Raw genomic sequence first — 13872 nt, 5'->3', positions numbered from 1 at the left:
TCTTTTAATACAAACTGTTTTCCAAATTTATTTTTCTTTTGCTACGTTTTGGTTATACCATCTGTGTACTGTTTTGTAGCTCAAGCCACAGTTGAAGACTTCCAGATCCGACCCCATGCCCTTTATGTCCACTCCTACAAGGCCCCAACCTTCTGCGACTACTGTGGGGAGATGCTATGGGGTCTCGTCCGGCAGGGGCTGAAATGTGAAGGTTAGAGACACACACGCAAACATCTTGCTGAATAATACAGGACCCTGCTGTGTCATTGCCAAGACTTTGAGCAGACCTACACCAAGACCATTTACTGTATTTTAGGGAGAAAATCAAGCCTCTTTCCTGCTGTATCCACGCACACTCACACACAGACACACAGACACACAAACACACCATGTCTGACCTCAACAGTGTATCAGGGAGATACACAAGCAAACAAGAAAGATTTGGTCCGGTCATTGTAGCCAGTGAAATGCTTGACATTTAGATCCCAGTGGAATTATGGCACGTCAGCTCGCCTTCCATTTTCTGTCCTTGTTGGATCAGATTTGAATTATACTCTTTCATTTTCATGTCATTAGGCTGCATTTGAAGTCCTCTTTGACTATGAATTAAATTTAAGTAGTTGATTTATTTACCAGTGAAACATTCATAGTCATAAATTCTCCTTTTTCAAACCTATTCATCAGTGTGGCCATCATGTGGCTGATTTGGGGAATAAAAAATATTTTCATCCCTTTTTTACCTCACAGATTGATGTGTTGTAGTCCTGTACATTTATACTTTTTGTGACTGATGTCATTTGTGTTTTCTTGTTTGAAGGATGTGGGCTAAACTACCACAAGCGCTGCGCCTTTAAGATCCCAAATAACTGTACTGGTGTCAGGAAGAGGCGATTGTCCAATGTCTCACTGCCTGGACCATCCCTCTCTGTCCCTCGACCGGCACCTGCCGAAAATGCCGTGGTCGTCCTGGAGGAGGTGAGCCCTGATTGGTGGATGCTTAAACAAATATGCTTGGATAGAAATGAAAAACCCAAAACTATGCAAAGAGCACTGTAAAAAGTTGGAATCCGTATCTGCTGATGTCTGATCTGATGTAATGATTTTTTTATCCCCACGCATAAAATGAGCTGGCTGGAGTTTAGATATCATCCTAAATCAAACTGGAAGCCAGGTGAATTGGCCAAGAATGTGAGGCAGTCAATCCGCATGCTGCTCACAAGCTTTGTCTCAACTGTTAAACGTGTCTAAACTTATCAAATTTGGCTCTTTTCCATGAGCCAATCTCCTGGGCCCTGTTGTAGAATACCACTGATGCAGAAAATTGAATTGAGCCGCACAGAGCTCTGTGGAGAGATCCTCAGCGAGGTCTTATAAAACAATTTTTGCATAAGCCGGCGCTAGAATATTCCCCTCTTGCCTGTGTCCCCGCAAAAGGTCATCAGGAAATGTAATTATGCTAATGACATTAAAAGTCCATAGAAGTCCAAGTTAACGTTTCTACTCACTTGTTGGCAAAAAAGAAAGCTTCCTTCCCATTTCTGTCAGGAGCTTCCAGACTTGTTTGAAATCAGTACTAAATGCTCATATGTGGTAAAACATGACAAATCTAATAACCGTGAGTAGACCACTTGGATTGTGTTGACTATGCAAAGTCATGCTAATTCAGTGTGACAGATTTCTTTTCCCCTTCTCCACTGATTTCTTTCTCTTGTTCTACTGCCATGTCATTATTCACTCTGTCTTTCCCTATCACTCAAATACTCCCTTTGAGGCCGTTCTCCCTCGATTATTCCCTTCACTTCCTTCCTGCATATGTTTTTTTAATACTTCCTAACGTCCCTGCGTCTTCTCTTTTTTTTTCTTCTCCATCCCTGTAACCCCTGCAGCAGAGGTCCCATCAGGAGGCGGGGAAGCGGATCCTGTCCTGGAGTGGCAGGCCTATCTGGATGGAGAAGATGGTGCTGGGACGGGTTAAGGTGCCACACACCTTCGCCATTCACACTTACACTCGTCCCACTATCTGCCAGTACTGCAAGCGTCTGCTCAAGGGTCTCTTTCGCCAGGGCATGCAGTGTAAAGGTAGGACTACATCTGAAGAGTCTCTTTCAAAGACATTGTGCTTCATTTTAGAACATTTTGGTTGATCTATTTCTTTTTTTTTTTTTTTTTTCATCTGCCAGATTGCAGATTCAACTGCCATAAGCGATGTGCTTCAAAGGTACCTCGAGACTGTTTGGGGGAGGTGGACTTCAATGGCGGTAAGTTCTACACCCAGTTTAACAGCGACATTGTTTTTTCTCTGATAGATATTTTTAAAACAATTGTATATTTAATGTACACGTTTAGAGCCAGCCAGCCCTGGCCCAGACTCCGACACTACCATGGATACTATGGAGGTGGACAGTGGCGACATGGATGGTGGCAGAGGACTGGACGACCCAGAGGAACCCTCGACCCCAGATGAGAGGATGTTCGACATGGATTCTCCCTTCTTGGACAGAGAGAAGGACGAAGAGCCCATCAAGACAATTAGGTATAAAGATGTTGATTTATTCACTTGGTGAAGTGTAGGTGGCACTGTTTACTTTGTTGTCTCAGTCATGATGGCTATCACTGCTCATATATATACATTTATATATAGTTTTTGCATAATTTTGCTTTATAACAACTCAGTAAAGAGTGACAAGAGTGAGAAGGGGAAGACATGCATGAAAGGTCACCAGCCTGATTTAAACCGGGGACTTTGTGGTTGGTTTTTAAACCACCAGGTCTAACTGCACAACTCCTGTGTTTATTCTACACCAGCAGCATGAGTTTTATGTTTCCAGTAGTGCTGCCACTGCTATAAACATAAAATGCATCACTTCTTGTGCAGGATTTGTGTCAGGAAAGACTTACCAGACACTGTGTAGTTAAAAAGAACAAATATAAAAGGTTTCCTGAGCTGGGTACAGGTCAATTTAACTGTAACCCCTTAGTGTTTCATTGTATTTACAGCATTTAGAATATAAAGATAAGTAATTGTCCTATTTTTTTGCATGTGTGTCTAGCCCTTCTACTAGCAGCAACATCCCTCTGATGCGGGTGGTCCAGTCCATTAAACACACCAAAAGGCGGAGCTCCACTGTGGTGAAGGAGGGCTGGATGGTTCATTATACGAGCAGGGACAACCTGGTAAGACTGATAACCCCAAAAGCCCAACAAAGGAGCCCAGTCTCAAATGGACTGTGCTTAGCCTGTATGCTGGGGAAAACTCCTTCTCCAAAGCTGTTCACATGTGTTGAATTCAGCACAGAAGGTATTTTCCTCATGAAACAAAATAATTTATAAGTCCTGTAATACCGGAAGGTCATGTGTGTTTTGCTGTTTGGATTAACTTGGTGTTCGTTTTCCCCTTTTAACAGCGGAAGAGACATTACTGGAGGCTGGACAGCAAGAGCCTGAGTCTCTTCCAGAACGACACCGGAGCCAAGTTCTACAAAGTAAGCATAAAGCTATCATCTCTGCCTTGTTCTCGGAAAATCCTGTCTTGTCCTCCACATCCAACACGCAGTAGCCTTTATTAAACTGTCAGAAAATGAAGCAGCTTAATGCAAGTTGATTCAGGGTCCAGTCCATGGTGAATAATATCTATAAAATCCCAATTACATTACAGCTCCTTAGTATTGAAAATACACCACTACACTTTTTTATTGTCAAAAAGTGTTGATGTTGAAGTCATATTGGCATCAATGTTATCACACTTATGAGAGGTATGTAAATAAAACCTTACCAGTGGTAGCTGTGTGACTCAGCCTGAGGGCTGTCGTGTTGCAACTGTAAACTACACTGGGGTCAGTTCAGTCTATTGAAATTCCCCCTGTGGTTTTTCACCCTGCAGCCCGGTCTCTTCCCTGCGTGAAGTGAAAGGATCGAGTCAGTCGCTGTCTTTCAGTGTTGTGTATCAGATCAGATAGATTAAAGGTTTGAAGAAAGAGGCAACATTTAGAGCCTTTAAAAAAGGTGTACTTAACATGGTTGAATTCTGAAAGTTAAATTCTGAGTTTTTAATGTAAGTTTTAATCTTTTTTTAATCCAAAAATCAAAGTAAGTGGTGGTTGTGATTGAAACGCTGCAAATACAATATGCAGAATCAGTCATGGAGAGTGTGTGACACTTTCCACTCAGTGCCAGCAGTGTAGTCAGTCATTACACTGCCGCAGGGGCTTAATAGCACAGTAATTACACAGTGAGGACCGAGGGAGGGAGCTACAGCCTGCAAGGTAAAGACTTCCACATGTGTGTTGGTGGTTGTGTGTGTGTGTGTGTGTGTGTAGGGTGGGGGATGTAATCATTTTATTGTTCATGTCACGTTGTGTGTTTTGAGACTTTGACACCTCCTTGAGCTGTGGTCAGAGTTGTGTTGCAGCGGGATGGTGTGTAGGATGCAGCAGAGTTTCCATTGTGAGAGCAAGCACATTCACTTTTGAGTGTGTGTGTGTGTGTGTGTGTGTGTGTGTGTGTGTGTGTGTGTGTGTGTGTGTGTGTGTGTCAAACAGGTGGTCTTACACGCAGCCGTAGCTATTCTCATACTTTGTTTTTCATTGTCGCTATCTCCCTCTTATGCCGGTTGTGAAACAAGAGACTTAATTCCTTCTTTCCTTCTCTCTCAATTAATTTTTCACATTCACATTCCCTGTCACTAAAGCCCTGGAGAGGAAACCTTAGCGGGGAGCGAATCCTCAGGGTGTGTTTACTGGCAGCTTTATGTGGTTCTTTATTATCAACTTGGCACTCAGCTACGTTTAAGACCTTCAGGAGGCTAATTGAAGGCTAGCTGTAAATGCCTTCTTTTAATGCTTCAAAGTTTGGTCTCATGCCTGTTGCTTCAGAGTAGCAGATTTTTAGCCATGATAGATAACAAGAGATGACTTCCTTGCACATATAGAAGAAAAAGGTTCTTTCAGGGGTTTCTTTTCCAAAACCACAGATTCTCCATATGCTCGGTCTGTATCTGGGAAACCGTCTGTCTTGGGCATTTTCCCTTCATTTCCCTAAAGTTTCTAGCCTGCTGCTCATCAGTGTGTGGCCACTGTCCTCCCCTCTCCTCTTTTCTTCATACCTCCAATCTGATTAGTGGTGGTCGAGTGGTGGCTTGCTTGCCAGGCATGGCAGCCATTTTCTCCATTTGGAAGCCATAACGGCTCTTCGTTTGAAGATGAGACCCCTGTACTTGTGGCTTTCTCTGAAGAACCTTTTATGGGGTGAGGGGGCTTCTCTCTGTCTCTGCCAGATTGAGTCCTGTCACACTCAAACGTTGCACCCACACACACACACACACACACACCCACTCGCACACTACTACCCTGTGGAGGAACGGTAGTTGCTGTGTCTCAGTGGCTAGCGGTAGCGCCAGCGCTCGTGCTCAGATGGGGCCTCTGGCTCGCCCTGCCTTGTAATCAGGGAACCAGAGCACTTCGGCCGCCGCAGGGCCCCGCTCACGTGACCCAGCCCCGCTAACCACAAGCACTTCATCTGATACTCTGTGGTGAGCCACGCGGAGGGGACAGCGTGTGCCTGTATGAGCCCCCATTGGCTGGAACTTCTCTGTGTTTTTTAATTTTTGAACCTCCCTCCTTTCTTTGATTTGACAGCAAGTTTGAAGGGGAAGGGGGTTTTAAAGTGTGCACCCGCTGCCTTTTCTGTACATGCTCATAAGAGAGAGAAGACTATAAGAGAAAGTTAGAGCTGGGACTATATAAGCAACACTGTGATTCCCCCCAGTGAGCGTGGAGACTTTTGGAGCGTGAGTGTTACTACCTGTATCAATGTTGTTCCTGTCATGTTATTGTTGAGGTGGTGCATTGTCCTTAGGTTAAGCATTTTTTTGCTTTCATAAGATTCTTTTCTGTTTTAATTTGTTTAAATGAGATAATTACCTTTGAAAAAGTGGCATTTTGTTTTTTTAAAGTTAAGATGGAAATTTTTATTATTTTATTATTGGATCATTTTTGCATATTTTTCATATTTCTTTTAATTTTTCTTACTTCTCCTCCCATGGTAATATGATGTGTATAATACACGTTGGTACTTATGAAGAAATGTGGTTAGGCATGTGTATGCTTTTGTCCCATCTGCTGTTTACATGAGTAAAGAGTGTTGGGTTTTTTTTAGGCATCAGGTGTGTTCATACATTGTGGAGACAAAAGCAAATAATAAAGAAAAAATTAGAAAGAAAGATAAAAAACAATTAAGCTCTCTCCTGATGAACATTTATATGGAATATAATATTTAGCATTTTGTTTGTTTTTGTTCTTAGTTGTAATCTCTGTCCCTCACCCATCCCACAGGAAATTCCTCTCTCTGAGATCCTCCAGGTGGAACAGTCGAGAGACTACAGTAATCTGGCCCAGGGAAGTAACCCACACTGCTTTGAGATCATCACAGCCACCATGGTCTATTATGTAGGGGAGAACAACTGCAGTCACTACCACAGCCCCGCTCTGGCCGCCTCAGGAGTCGGCATGGAGGTGGCTCAGGGTTGGGAGAAGGCCATCAGACAGGCCCTGATGCCCGTCACCCCTCAGCCCAGTGTGGCCAGTGCCGCTGGCCAGGGCAAGGATCATAGTAAGTGGAAGATTACTGCTCTTTTGTCCTAAAAACATTGGTTTTACGGAAGAAATGTTTATTTACGATGATTTTATATTTTGTAATATACATAGGTGAGGAATGTTGTTAGTTTGTGACTTTGTGCGTTGAATCAGACAAGAGTTTAGGTTTCCCATGTCAGTGATGACATGTAATATTACAGGGTTTTTCCTGAGCCAACACATAACTAACTACTAGAGCCACAACAAAAGAAAAGTTTTGCTTTCTATGGTTATGTATTTTGAAAAGTTTGAGGTTTGTCCAGATAGAAAGAAGGGAAGAAAACACTTAGATAGTCAGCCATAGCTTTCGATAGACAGGGAAAACCCTGCATTAGTGTCTAGGCTAAAGGAAGTGACAGTAGTGACAAACGAACTGATATGACTGTGCCGAAACTGCACAGTCACTCTCAGTAGTCAGGACAGAGGTGTTATTCTCTCAGGTCAACAAAGCTTGGTCCTTCATAACAAATGTTGAGTTACTATTATTTGCGTTAATATGGTTATAGTAGTTTTTGTAGATAAGAGAGCCACATGAGAGTCATGATTCTTATCAGCAAAGGATTATAAGCGTGGGCATGACATTAGAAAATGAGGCCGTCACAAAAGGCTGCCGACCTGAAACTGAGACTTATTATGTCACCCTCAAAACTACTTTCAGGACTTATAATAAGCTGTTTAAAACTGTCCTCGTCTGTCGATGTGGATTTATTTGTCCATTAAGTATGGGTAGATGAACTATTAAATAATATTGATATTTTATTTCCGCAATTATTGGTGTAATTTATGTGGTCCTTTCTCTTTCAAAATAAAAGCTTAATTACTAAAATTAAAACTACATTATTGTGTGTAACTTTAACTAAATGGTCACAACATTATGTTTTCTACTTGCTTTTATCTCTGGCTTTAGTATTCATTGGAATTAGCCCCTGCGGCTGTCTAAATTCCCAGTTATGAAATGCATTGCATACTTGCACCATTCAGTCACACATAGCTTCCCAGATCAATTTTATAGCCAATTTATTGTGTAATAAAATGCTTCATTATGTGGGGCTGTGACTTATTGCATGCAGCTGTAATATACTTGAAGGTTGTTAAAAAAATACAAGTATGTGAGCAATGCGCCTCTGACTACAATTACTTAAGGATTCACTGACTGCTTTATGCATGGGTGAAAGTGGCATTTTTCAGTTGTCGAATGTGGAAACATCATGTGTTTTCCTCTCCAGAAGAGCTGTCCATCAGCATATCTGTGTCCAACTGCCAGATCCAGGAGAATGTGGTGAGTGGGGCTTCTTTTTTTTTCTGAGAGACGCTGTTGCACAATTTCCCTGCACATGCATGCGTTCATATGCTATTAAAGTAGCTGTTGTGGTCAAATCTGAAATTGTATCTTACTGTTTCTTTACCAAAAGACCTTTAGTGGAAGCTTCAATGCACAAATGGGGAACTTCAGGCCCATTTTTTTTGTTACGGGATTTCATCTCAGTTCCACTTCTGTATTGAGTGAAAGTTATATATATATATATATATATATATAAATATTAGGCAATACCAGAAAACATTTTGGAGGAGAAACATTTTTTCCGGGGCTTTTGATGATGTAACCTTTAGCCATTGCCAATGTCAGCATGGAAAATTGAGCAAATATTACAGCAGTAAAAGTAAAACACAACAGTAACAGTCCAAATGATCTCTGTGTAGGATATTGCCTCAGTGTACCAAATATTCTCTGATGAGGTGCTGGGATCAGGCCAGTTTGGCATCGTGTATGGAGGTATGTTTTACCTGTCATATGTTACAGCTTACATTTTATATATCTTTACTGTGAATTGTATTAAATTTGTATTAATTTCACCCCATTCTATTTTAGGCAAACACAGAAAGAGTGGCAGAGATGTAGCCATCAAGGTTATTGACAAGATGAGATTTCCTACCAAGCAGGAGAGCCAGCTAAGGAATGAGGTGGCCATATTACAGGTAATGACCAGAATCCATCAATGATAGCACAAAATGAAATCAAATCAAGCTTCAGAGGATAGCATGTACTGTAGTTCTTGGCTGGAGCCTTTCAATATGCAGTACATGCTGCAGACTCTTTCAGTGTCTTTCCTAAGTTGTTCCCTCACATTTCCTGAATCTTTGTACACTGAAAGACTTTTGTGCTTGTCTTCAGAATCTGCATCACCCAGGCATCGTCAACTTGGAGTGTATGTTTGAGACGCCAGAGCGAGTGTTTGTTGTCATGGAGAAGCTGCACGGTGACATGCTGGAGATGATTCTGTCCAGCGAGAAGAGCAAACTGCCCGAACGAATCACCAAGTTCCTCGTCACACAGGTTTGTGTTGCAGGAACATCCCTTCCCTCCATCCCTCTGTCTTTTTTTCTCACATTCTAAATTTAACTGGAATTCTATGTAGCCTTATGTTACTATATTCTCTCCAATAAACTGATAATCAAATAGATAGATTAGTCATAGCCTGTCCACACTTTGTTGGGTGTTTTATTTTGAATTGTAGCTCCCCTCTCTGTCCTCCCTTCTGTTTTTGGGGTATGTTGTGCATGATCTGCTCCAGATCCAGGGCCTGTTTATTCTTGTGGTGAGCTGATTTGGGGGGGGGGAATTGTTTACGGGATCGGTCTGCATGGCATCACAGCCTCCTCCCTGGCCATGGATTACAGCCTGCAGCGTGCTGGTGGCTTTGTGGCCTGATTAGAAGAGCAGCAGGCCCCTGGGCCTCCGTGGATCCCGGGTCCCAAACAGGAGCGGGGCCATTAACAACGGCTCCATTAGCTGCGGCAGGGTTGGCTCTGATGTGGCCAGGAGGACTTCTGTCAAAGTCAGGGTCAGGATAGGGGAGCCAGGCGCACTGTGGTTTTGGTACAGGGCCATAGGCAGACATGCGTGCAGTGCTAGCTTACGCCAGGCCTCGTGAATATAGATGGGATGATGAGATGAGATCATATGTCCTTATGTAAAGGTACTGGTCAGGATGGAAGTATTTAAGGGCATTTGTATGCTTATACTGCTGTTATTTTTCCATGTGGCAGCACCACAGACTCTACTGCTTAGATTATACAAACATTACCCTGTTTATACCATATGCTATATACATTTAAACATTTAGACGCTGACGTTTATATTATTATCATCTGGATTTTTGGAGCTGAAGCTTCTTTTTTTTTTTTTACTTTTGTTTGCAACAGATCCTGGTGGCTTTGAGACATCTGCACTTCAAAAACATTGTTCACTGTGACTTGAAGCCTGAGAATGTACTACTGGCCTCTGCAGAGCCCTTTCCTCAGGTAAATAAAGGAAAAAAAACACATGTATATGTGTTTGTGCAGCTGCACGTGTGTGGAAGCACTGACCAGTTTATTTTTGTCTTCTTATAGGTAAAGCTTTGTGACTTCGGCTTTGCCCGCATCATTGGCGAGAAGTCGTTCCGGCGGTCTGTAGTGGGCACTCCGGCTTACTTGGCTCCAGAGGTGCTGCGCAGCAAAGGCTACAACCGTTCCTTAGACATGTGGTCTGTGGGAGTCATTGTGTACGTCAGCTTGAGCGGGACATTCCCTTTCAATGAGGACGAGGACATCAACGACCAGATACAGAATGCTGCCTTCATGTACCCACCCACGCCTTGGAAGGACATCTCAGCAGAGGGTAAGAAGAACAGTGTTTGTTTGCAGCCTTCGTTGAAGTAAACATCTGAATATTCTATGTCCTTCAGTCCTCTTATGGCTGGTTACACCTGTAGCTCAATGTCAAACTGATACTCAGACATACAGCCTCAGAGCTGTCCTCCCCACCTACACGTCTGGGTCGTCTGAACTTTTCTCTGAATCTTCTTTGTCAGCGACTGAAATGAATCACTTTCAAATCTCCCCAGCTGCCCAAGCTGCCAGCAGCTCTTCCCACATACAGTGTGAATTTCATTACAAGGTGACACAACTGATGAAGGTTGTTACAAGTTGTTAACCCCTGTTCTTGTTAAACACTGCCCATCCTCATCTTTTTGCTGTGAACGCTTTAGAGAGTCTTGTCCCTTTGAAGGTCACATCCTTAAGCTGTAGGTGTGATTTTCTTATGTTCAGTTAACTGATACACATATTGATACTACATATTATTGATTCCTTTCACAGCCACAGATCTGATCAACAATCTTCTCCAAGTCAAGATGAGGAAGAGGTACAGCGTTGACAAGTGTCTCAGCCATCCCTGGTTACAGGTGACATATTTATTTTTATGTTTTATTTATAATTTTAATTTTATTCTTCAGATATGTTTTTTTTCATGACAGTATGAACAGCACAAATCACACGGAATCTGATCTTTTCTATTCTAAATTGGGCCACTTCCATATCATGGTCCAAATCAGATACAGGTTTTTACAATGTGACCTCAGTGTGAGCAGTCATATCAGAATTAATGTGACTTTTGTGTCACTCTAGATCTACGCTTGTCATGCAGGTCACTTCAGGACTGTCACCTGTTCACAACAGAATCTGTTATGGGCCAGATTTAACAAATAATGTCAACAGCCAAGCAAAAATAAATCTGATATGAGCAATAAATCAGAAATGAGTGCTAAGGCATACAGTGTGACTGTAACCTTAACACTCCCTCCCTCAGAGTGACTTACACTTTCAGAGGATATTGTCTTCAGTATCAACATTAATTCACTCATAGTTTAGTATTTAGTATTAGTATTTGAGTTAAGTTTAATTCATCAGTTGTTACAGTGGTATTAGGAACTGGTAATAGCTAATTTGACATTACTTTTTATTATGCATTGTGAAGCCTACTCACTCACTTCATGGCAAGATTCCTGCCTCCAACTCCATGGGAACTGAGTGAACAATAGTTCCAAAATTGAGAACATGATTATCATAAAAAGAATAATAAAAGGAGCTGTTTATGATTTGCACTATCAATACATGTTTTGATGTAACAACATAGTTCTTATATCTCTTGAACACTGACAAACTCTGTGGACATTTTGAATTAATTCAAATGTATTACCAAGTACCAACTGATGGCATTTCTGAGTAACCCAACTTGAAAATAATAACATATGGCATGTGTGACTAAGACATGTAGTGACTACAAAAAAGCCTGTAAATAAATGGAGTGACAACCAATCATAATAGCCTTGGGTTCACAGGAATTCAATCCCTTTATGTCACCAGCTCACTGAGGAGGATGTTGTACTGAATTACTCTCTTTCCCCCAGGACTATCAGACATGGCTGGACCTCAGGGAGTTCGAGACACGGCGAGGTGAGCGCTACATAACACACGAGAGCGACGACGCACGCTGGGAGGAGTACGCTGACGAGCACAGTCTTCTTTACCCCAAACACTTCATCATGGCTCCCAACCTGGATGACATGGAAGAGGACCCCTAGTGGCGAGGGGGACTTACTACAACACATGTATTAAGGACAAGGATTGTCACAGGGACTTTTTTCATGAAGCTTTGGGAGTGGCAGATTTCCCTTCCAGAACTGTTCGTTGTGGAAAAAGAGAGAAGCCGATCAGGTGGAGAATTACTCTCCATAGGCTTTATAAGTGGGGGAAAACCTGACTGAAAACCTGAATTTGTAGCACGATGCACTGCTACAAGCAGAACGCAGGTGGAGACGCATGCCACAGAAACGCATTAAGAAACTGTCAGGGGAGAATAGTGTTCATCTTCTTTTTGCACGATATCAAAACATTCCATGGATTTGCTCAAGTTTGGTTAATTTTTAAGAACAATCATAAACCAAAACACGCAACGTGAACTTAATAGTTTAGGTATTGTACACGCAATTTTGGATAACTTTGAGTAATAATATGACTCTGTTCTGTATGTGAGAAAAGAGATCAGAGAGAGCGCTTACCCCAGGAGTAAAGGGCACTTTTCACAAGGGATTTACAGTCCGAGAATTTAAAACACGTGAGTTTTATTCTCGTTTCCGAACTATTTGTGAGACTGTCCTTTGGCATGAAACTGGAACTATCACATATATTTGTATGTTTTTAATGTATTTCGTAATTGTGGTAGATTTTTGCACTATATTACCATTGAGCATAGCAGCTGAATAGAAACTCTATTCGCTGCTACAGAGAGCAAACAGTTTTCGAGTGTCCAGTCTAGGTGCAAAGTTTTAACCTGAAAGTCGATGCAACTCACACAGTATTGGCTGTCACCATTTATTTTAAACAAACCTCGACAGGTTTGTCAACCAACATGTCATCAGAGTATGATCTGTTAGTGGCAGCTAATAGTGTGCGAGTTTTATCAACTGGCAAGAAGACCCTGACCAAATATGTTAACAAAAACGATTCATTTCAGTGGTTCCAAACCTTTTCTAAATTAACATTGTGAATTTGTTCAAGACCATAACACTGAACTGTCCATAAATGCAATAATGGAGCCAATATTTTTTATGTTCAACGTGAGGGTAAAACAGCACGGACTCTATGTTAGAGTGTCATGTTTCTGTGTATCTTTTTCTGTACTTTCGCAGTATTCTTGAATGTGACTTTTTAAGCACTCCAATTCTGGAATATGTGTTTTATAGAGGCCGCCAACCTAGGTTTTACATAGAACAAAATATTGGTGTCAGTTTCCTTGTTTATTATGTTGTCTGGACCATTTCACCAGCCCTTTTGTCTAGACAGTGGATCGCAATTTGGTTCACATGGGAGTTTATAGCCCTACAGATTTGTAGTTTGCTCTGTTGGTGTGTTATGGGAGTACCTTCCTGTTTCCTGTTGTCCTCTTCCTGTCTTTGTTGCCGCTGGATTGGCAGGTGTCAGTGTTTTGTATATTTCAGTACATACCAATGGAATAAAAACCCAACTTCTTAACTGAGAATTAAAAAGTTGTCTTCAAGCTCTGACTGTCTTCATGCTCCTCTGACAATTGATTTTATATTTCAGTGCCTCAGCTTGCATGCACGCATAAACCGTGTGCTGGCATATAGTATTGTGTATGTTGCATCATGATGTGTGAGTGAGCGAGCGGTGTGTGTGTAGTGGTTTCACATGTCAGATCCCATTCTCAGCAGCTGGATGTGATTGTTGCACCACACCGAGCAGTTTGCAGAGCCAGTCGCTCACCACAAGGGAGTAATGACATAGTTAAAGAGGGTGGTGGTGATGTGGGGGTTTGTGGAAGACTTTGAAATCACTCATGATAAATGCTATCATGGAATCCCTTCAAGTATCAAACGTGTGCTCAGCTCTGCCCATATGA

At 42.0% G+C, this 13872-nt stretch overlaps 1 protein-coding gene across 2 annotated transcripts in view; it reads left to right on the top strand.

The window, feature by feature from the left end:
• The window catches only part of prkd3 (protein kinase D3), a 35952-nt gene extending 22443 nt beyond the window's left edge, over positions 1-13509 (top strand). The window contains exons 4-19 of one of the 2 annotated variants that reach the window (XM_051390851.1): positions 80-211; positions 818-975; positions 1890-2079; positions 2181-2258; positions 2347-2533; positions 3051-3174; positions 3405-3482; positions 6330-6606; positions 7856-7908; positions 8331-8403; positions 8500-8606; positions 8803-8964; positions 9834-9932; positions 10023-10290; positions 10770-10855; positions 11861-13509. In XM_051390851.1, coding sequence (XP_051246811.1) covers positions 80-211; positions 818-975; positions 1890-2079; positions 2181-2258; positions 2347-2533; positions 3051-3174; positions 3405-3482; positions 6330-6606; positions 7856-7908; positions 8331-8403; positions 8500-8606; positions 8803-8964; positions 9834-9932; positions 10023-10290; positions 10770-10855; positions 11861-12034 — 2246 coding nt within the window. In that variant the 3' untranslated portion in view covers positions 12035-13509. Of the gene's footprint in view, positions 1-79; positions 212-817; positions 976-1886; positions 2080-2180; positions 2259-2346; positions 2534-3050; positions 3175-3404; positions 3483-6329; positions 6607-7855; positions 7909-8330; positions 8404-8499; positions 8607-8802; positions 8965-9833; positions 9933-10022; positions 10291-10769; positions 10856-11860 lie in introns of both variants that reach the window. The other variant, XM_051390841.1, reaches the window with a different exon arrangement.
• Positions 13510-13872: the final 363 nt, after the last annotated feature.

The sequence above is a fragment of the Dicentrarchus labrax genome, unplaced genomic scaffold, assembly GCF_905237075.1.
Source record: "Dicentrarchus labrax unplaced genomic scaffold, dlabrax2021, whole genome shotgun sequence".
Classification (NCBI taxonomy): Eukaryota; Metazoa; Chordata; class Actinopteri; family Moronidae; genus Dicentrarchus; species Dicentrarchus labrax.
Note: the sequence above shows the minus strand (reverse complement) of the source record. Positions and strands in the feature narration are given on the sequence as shown.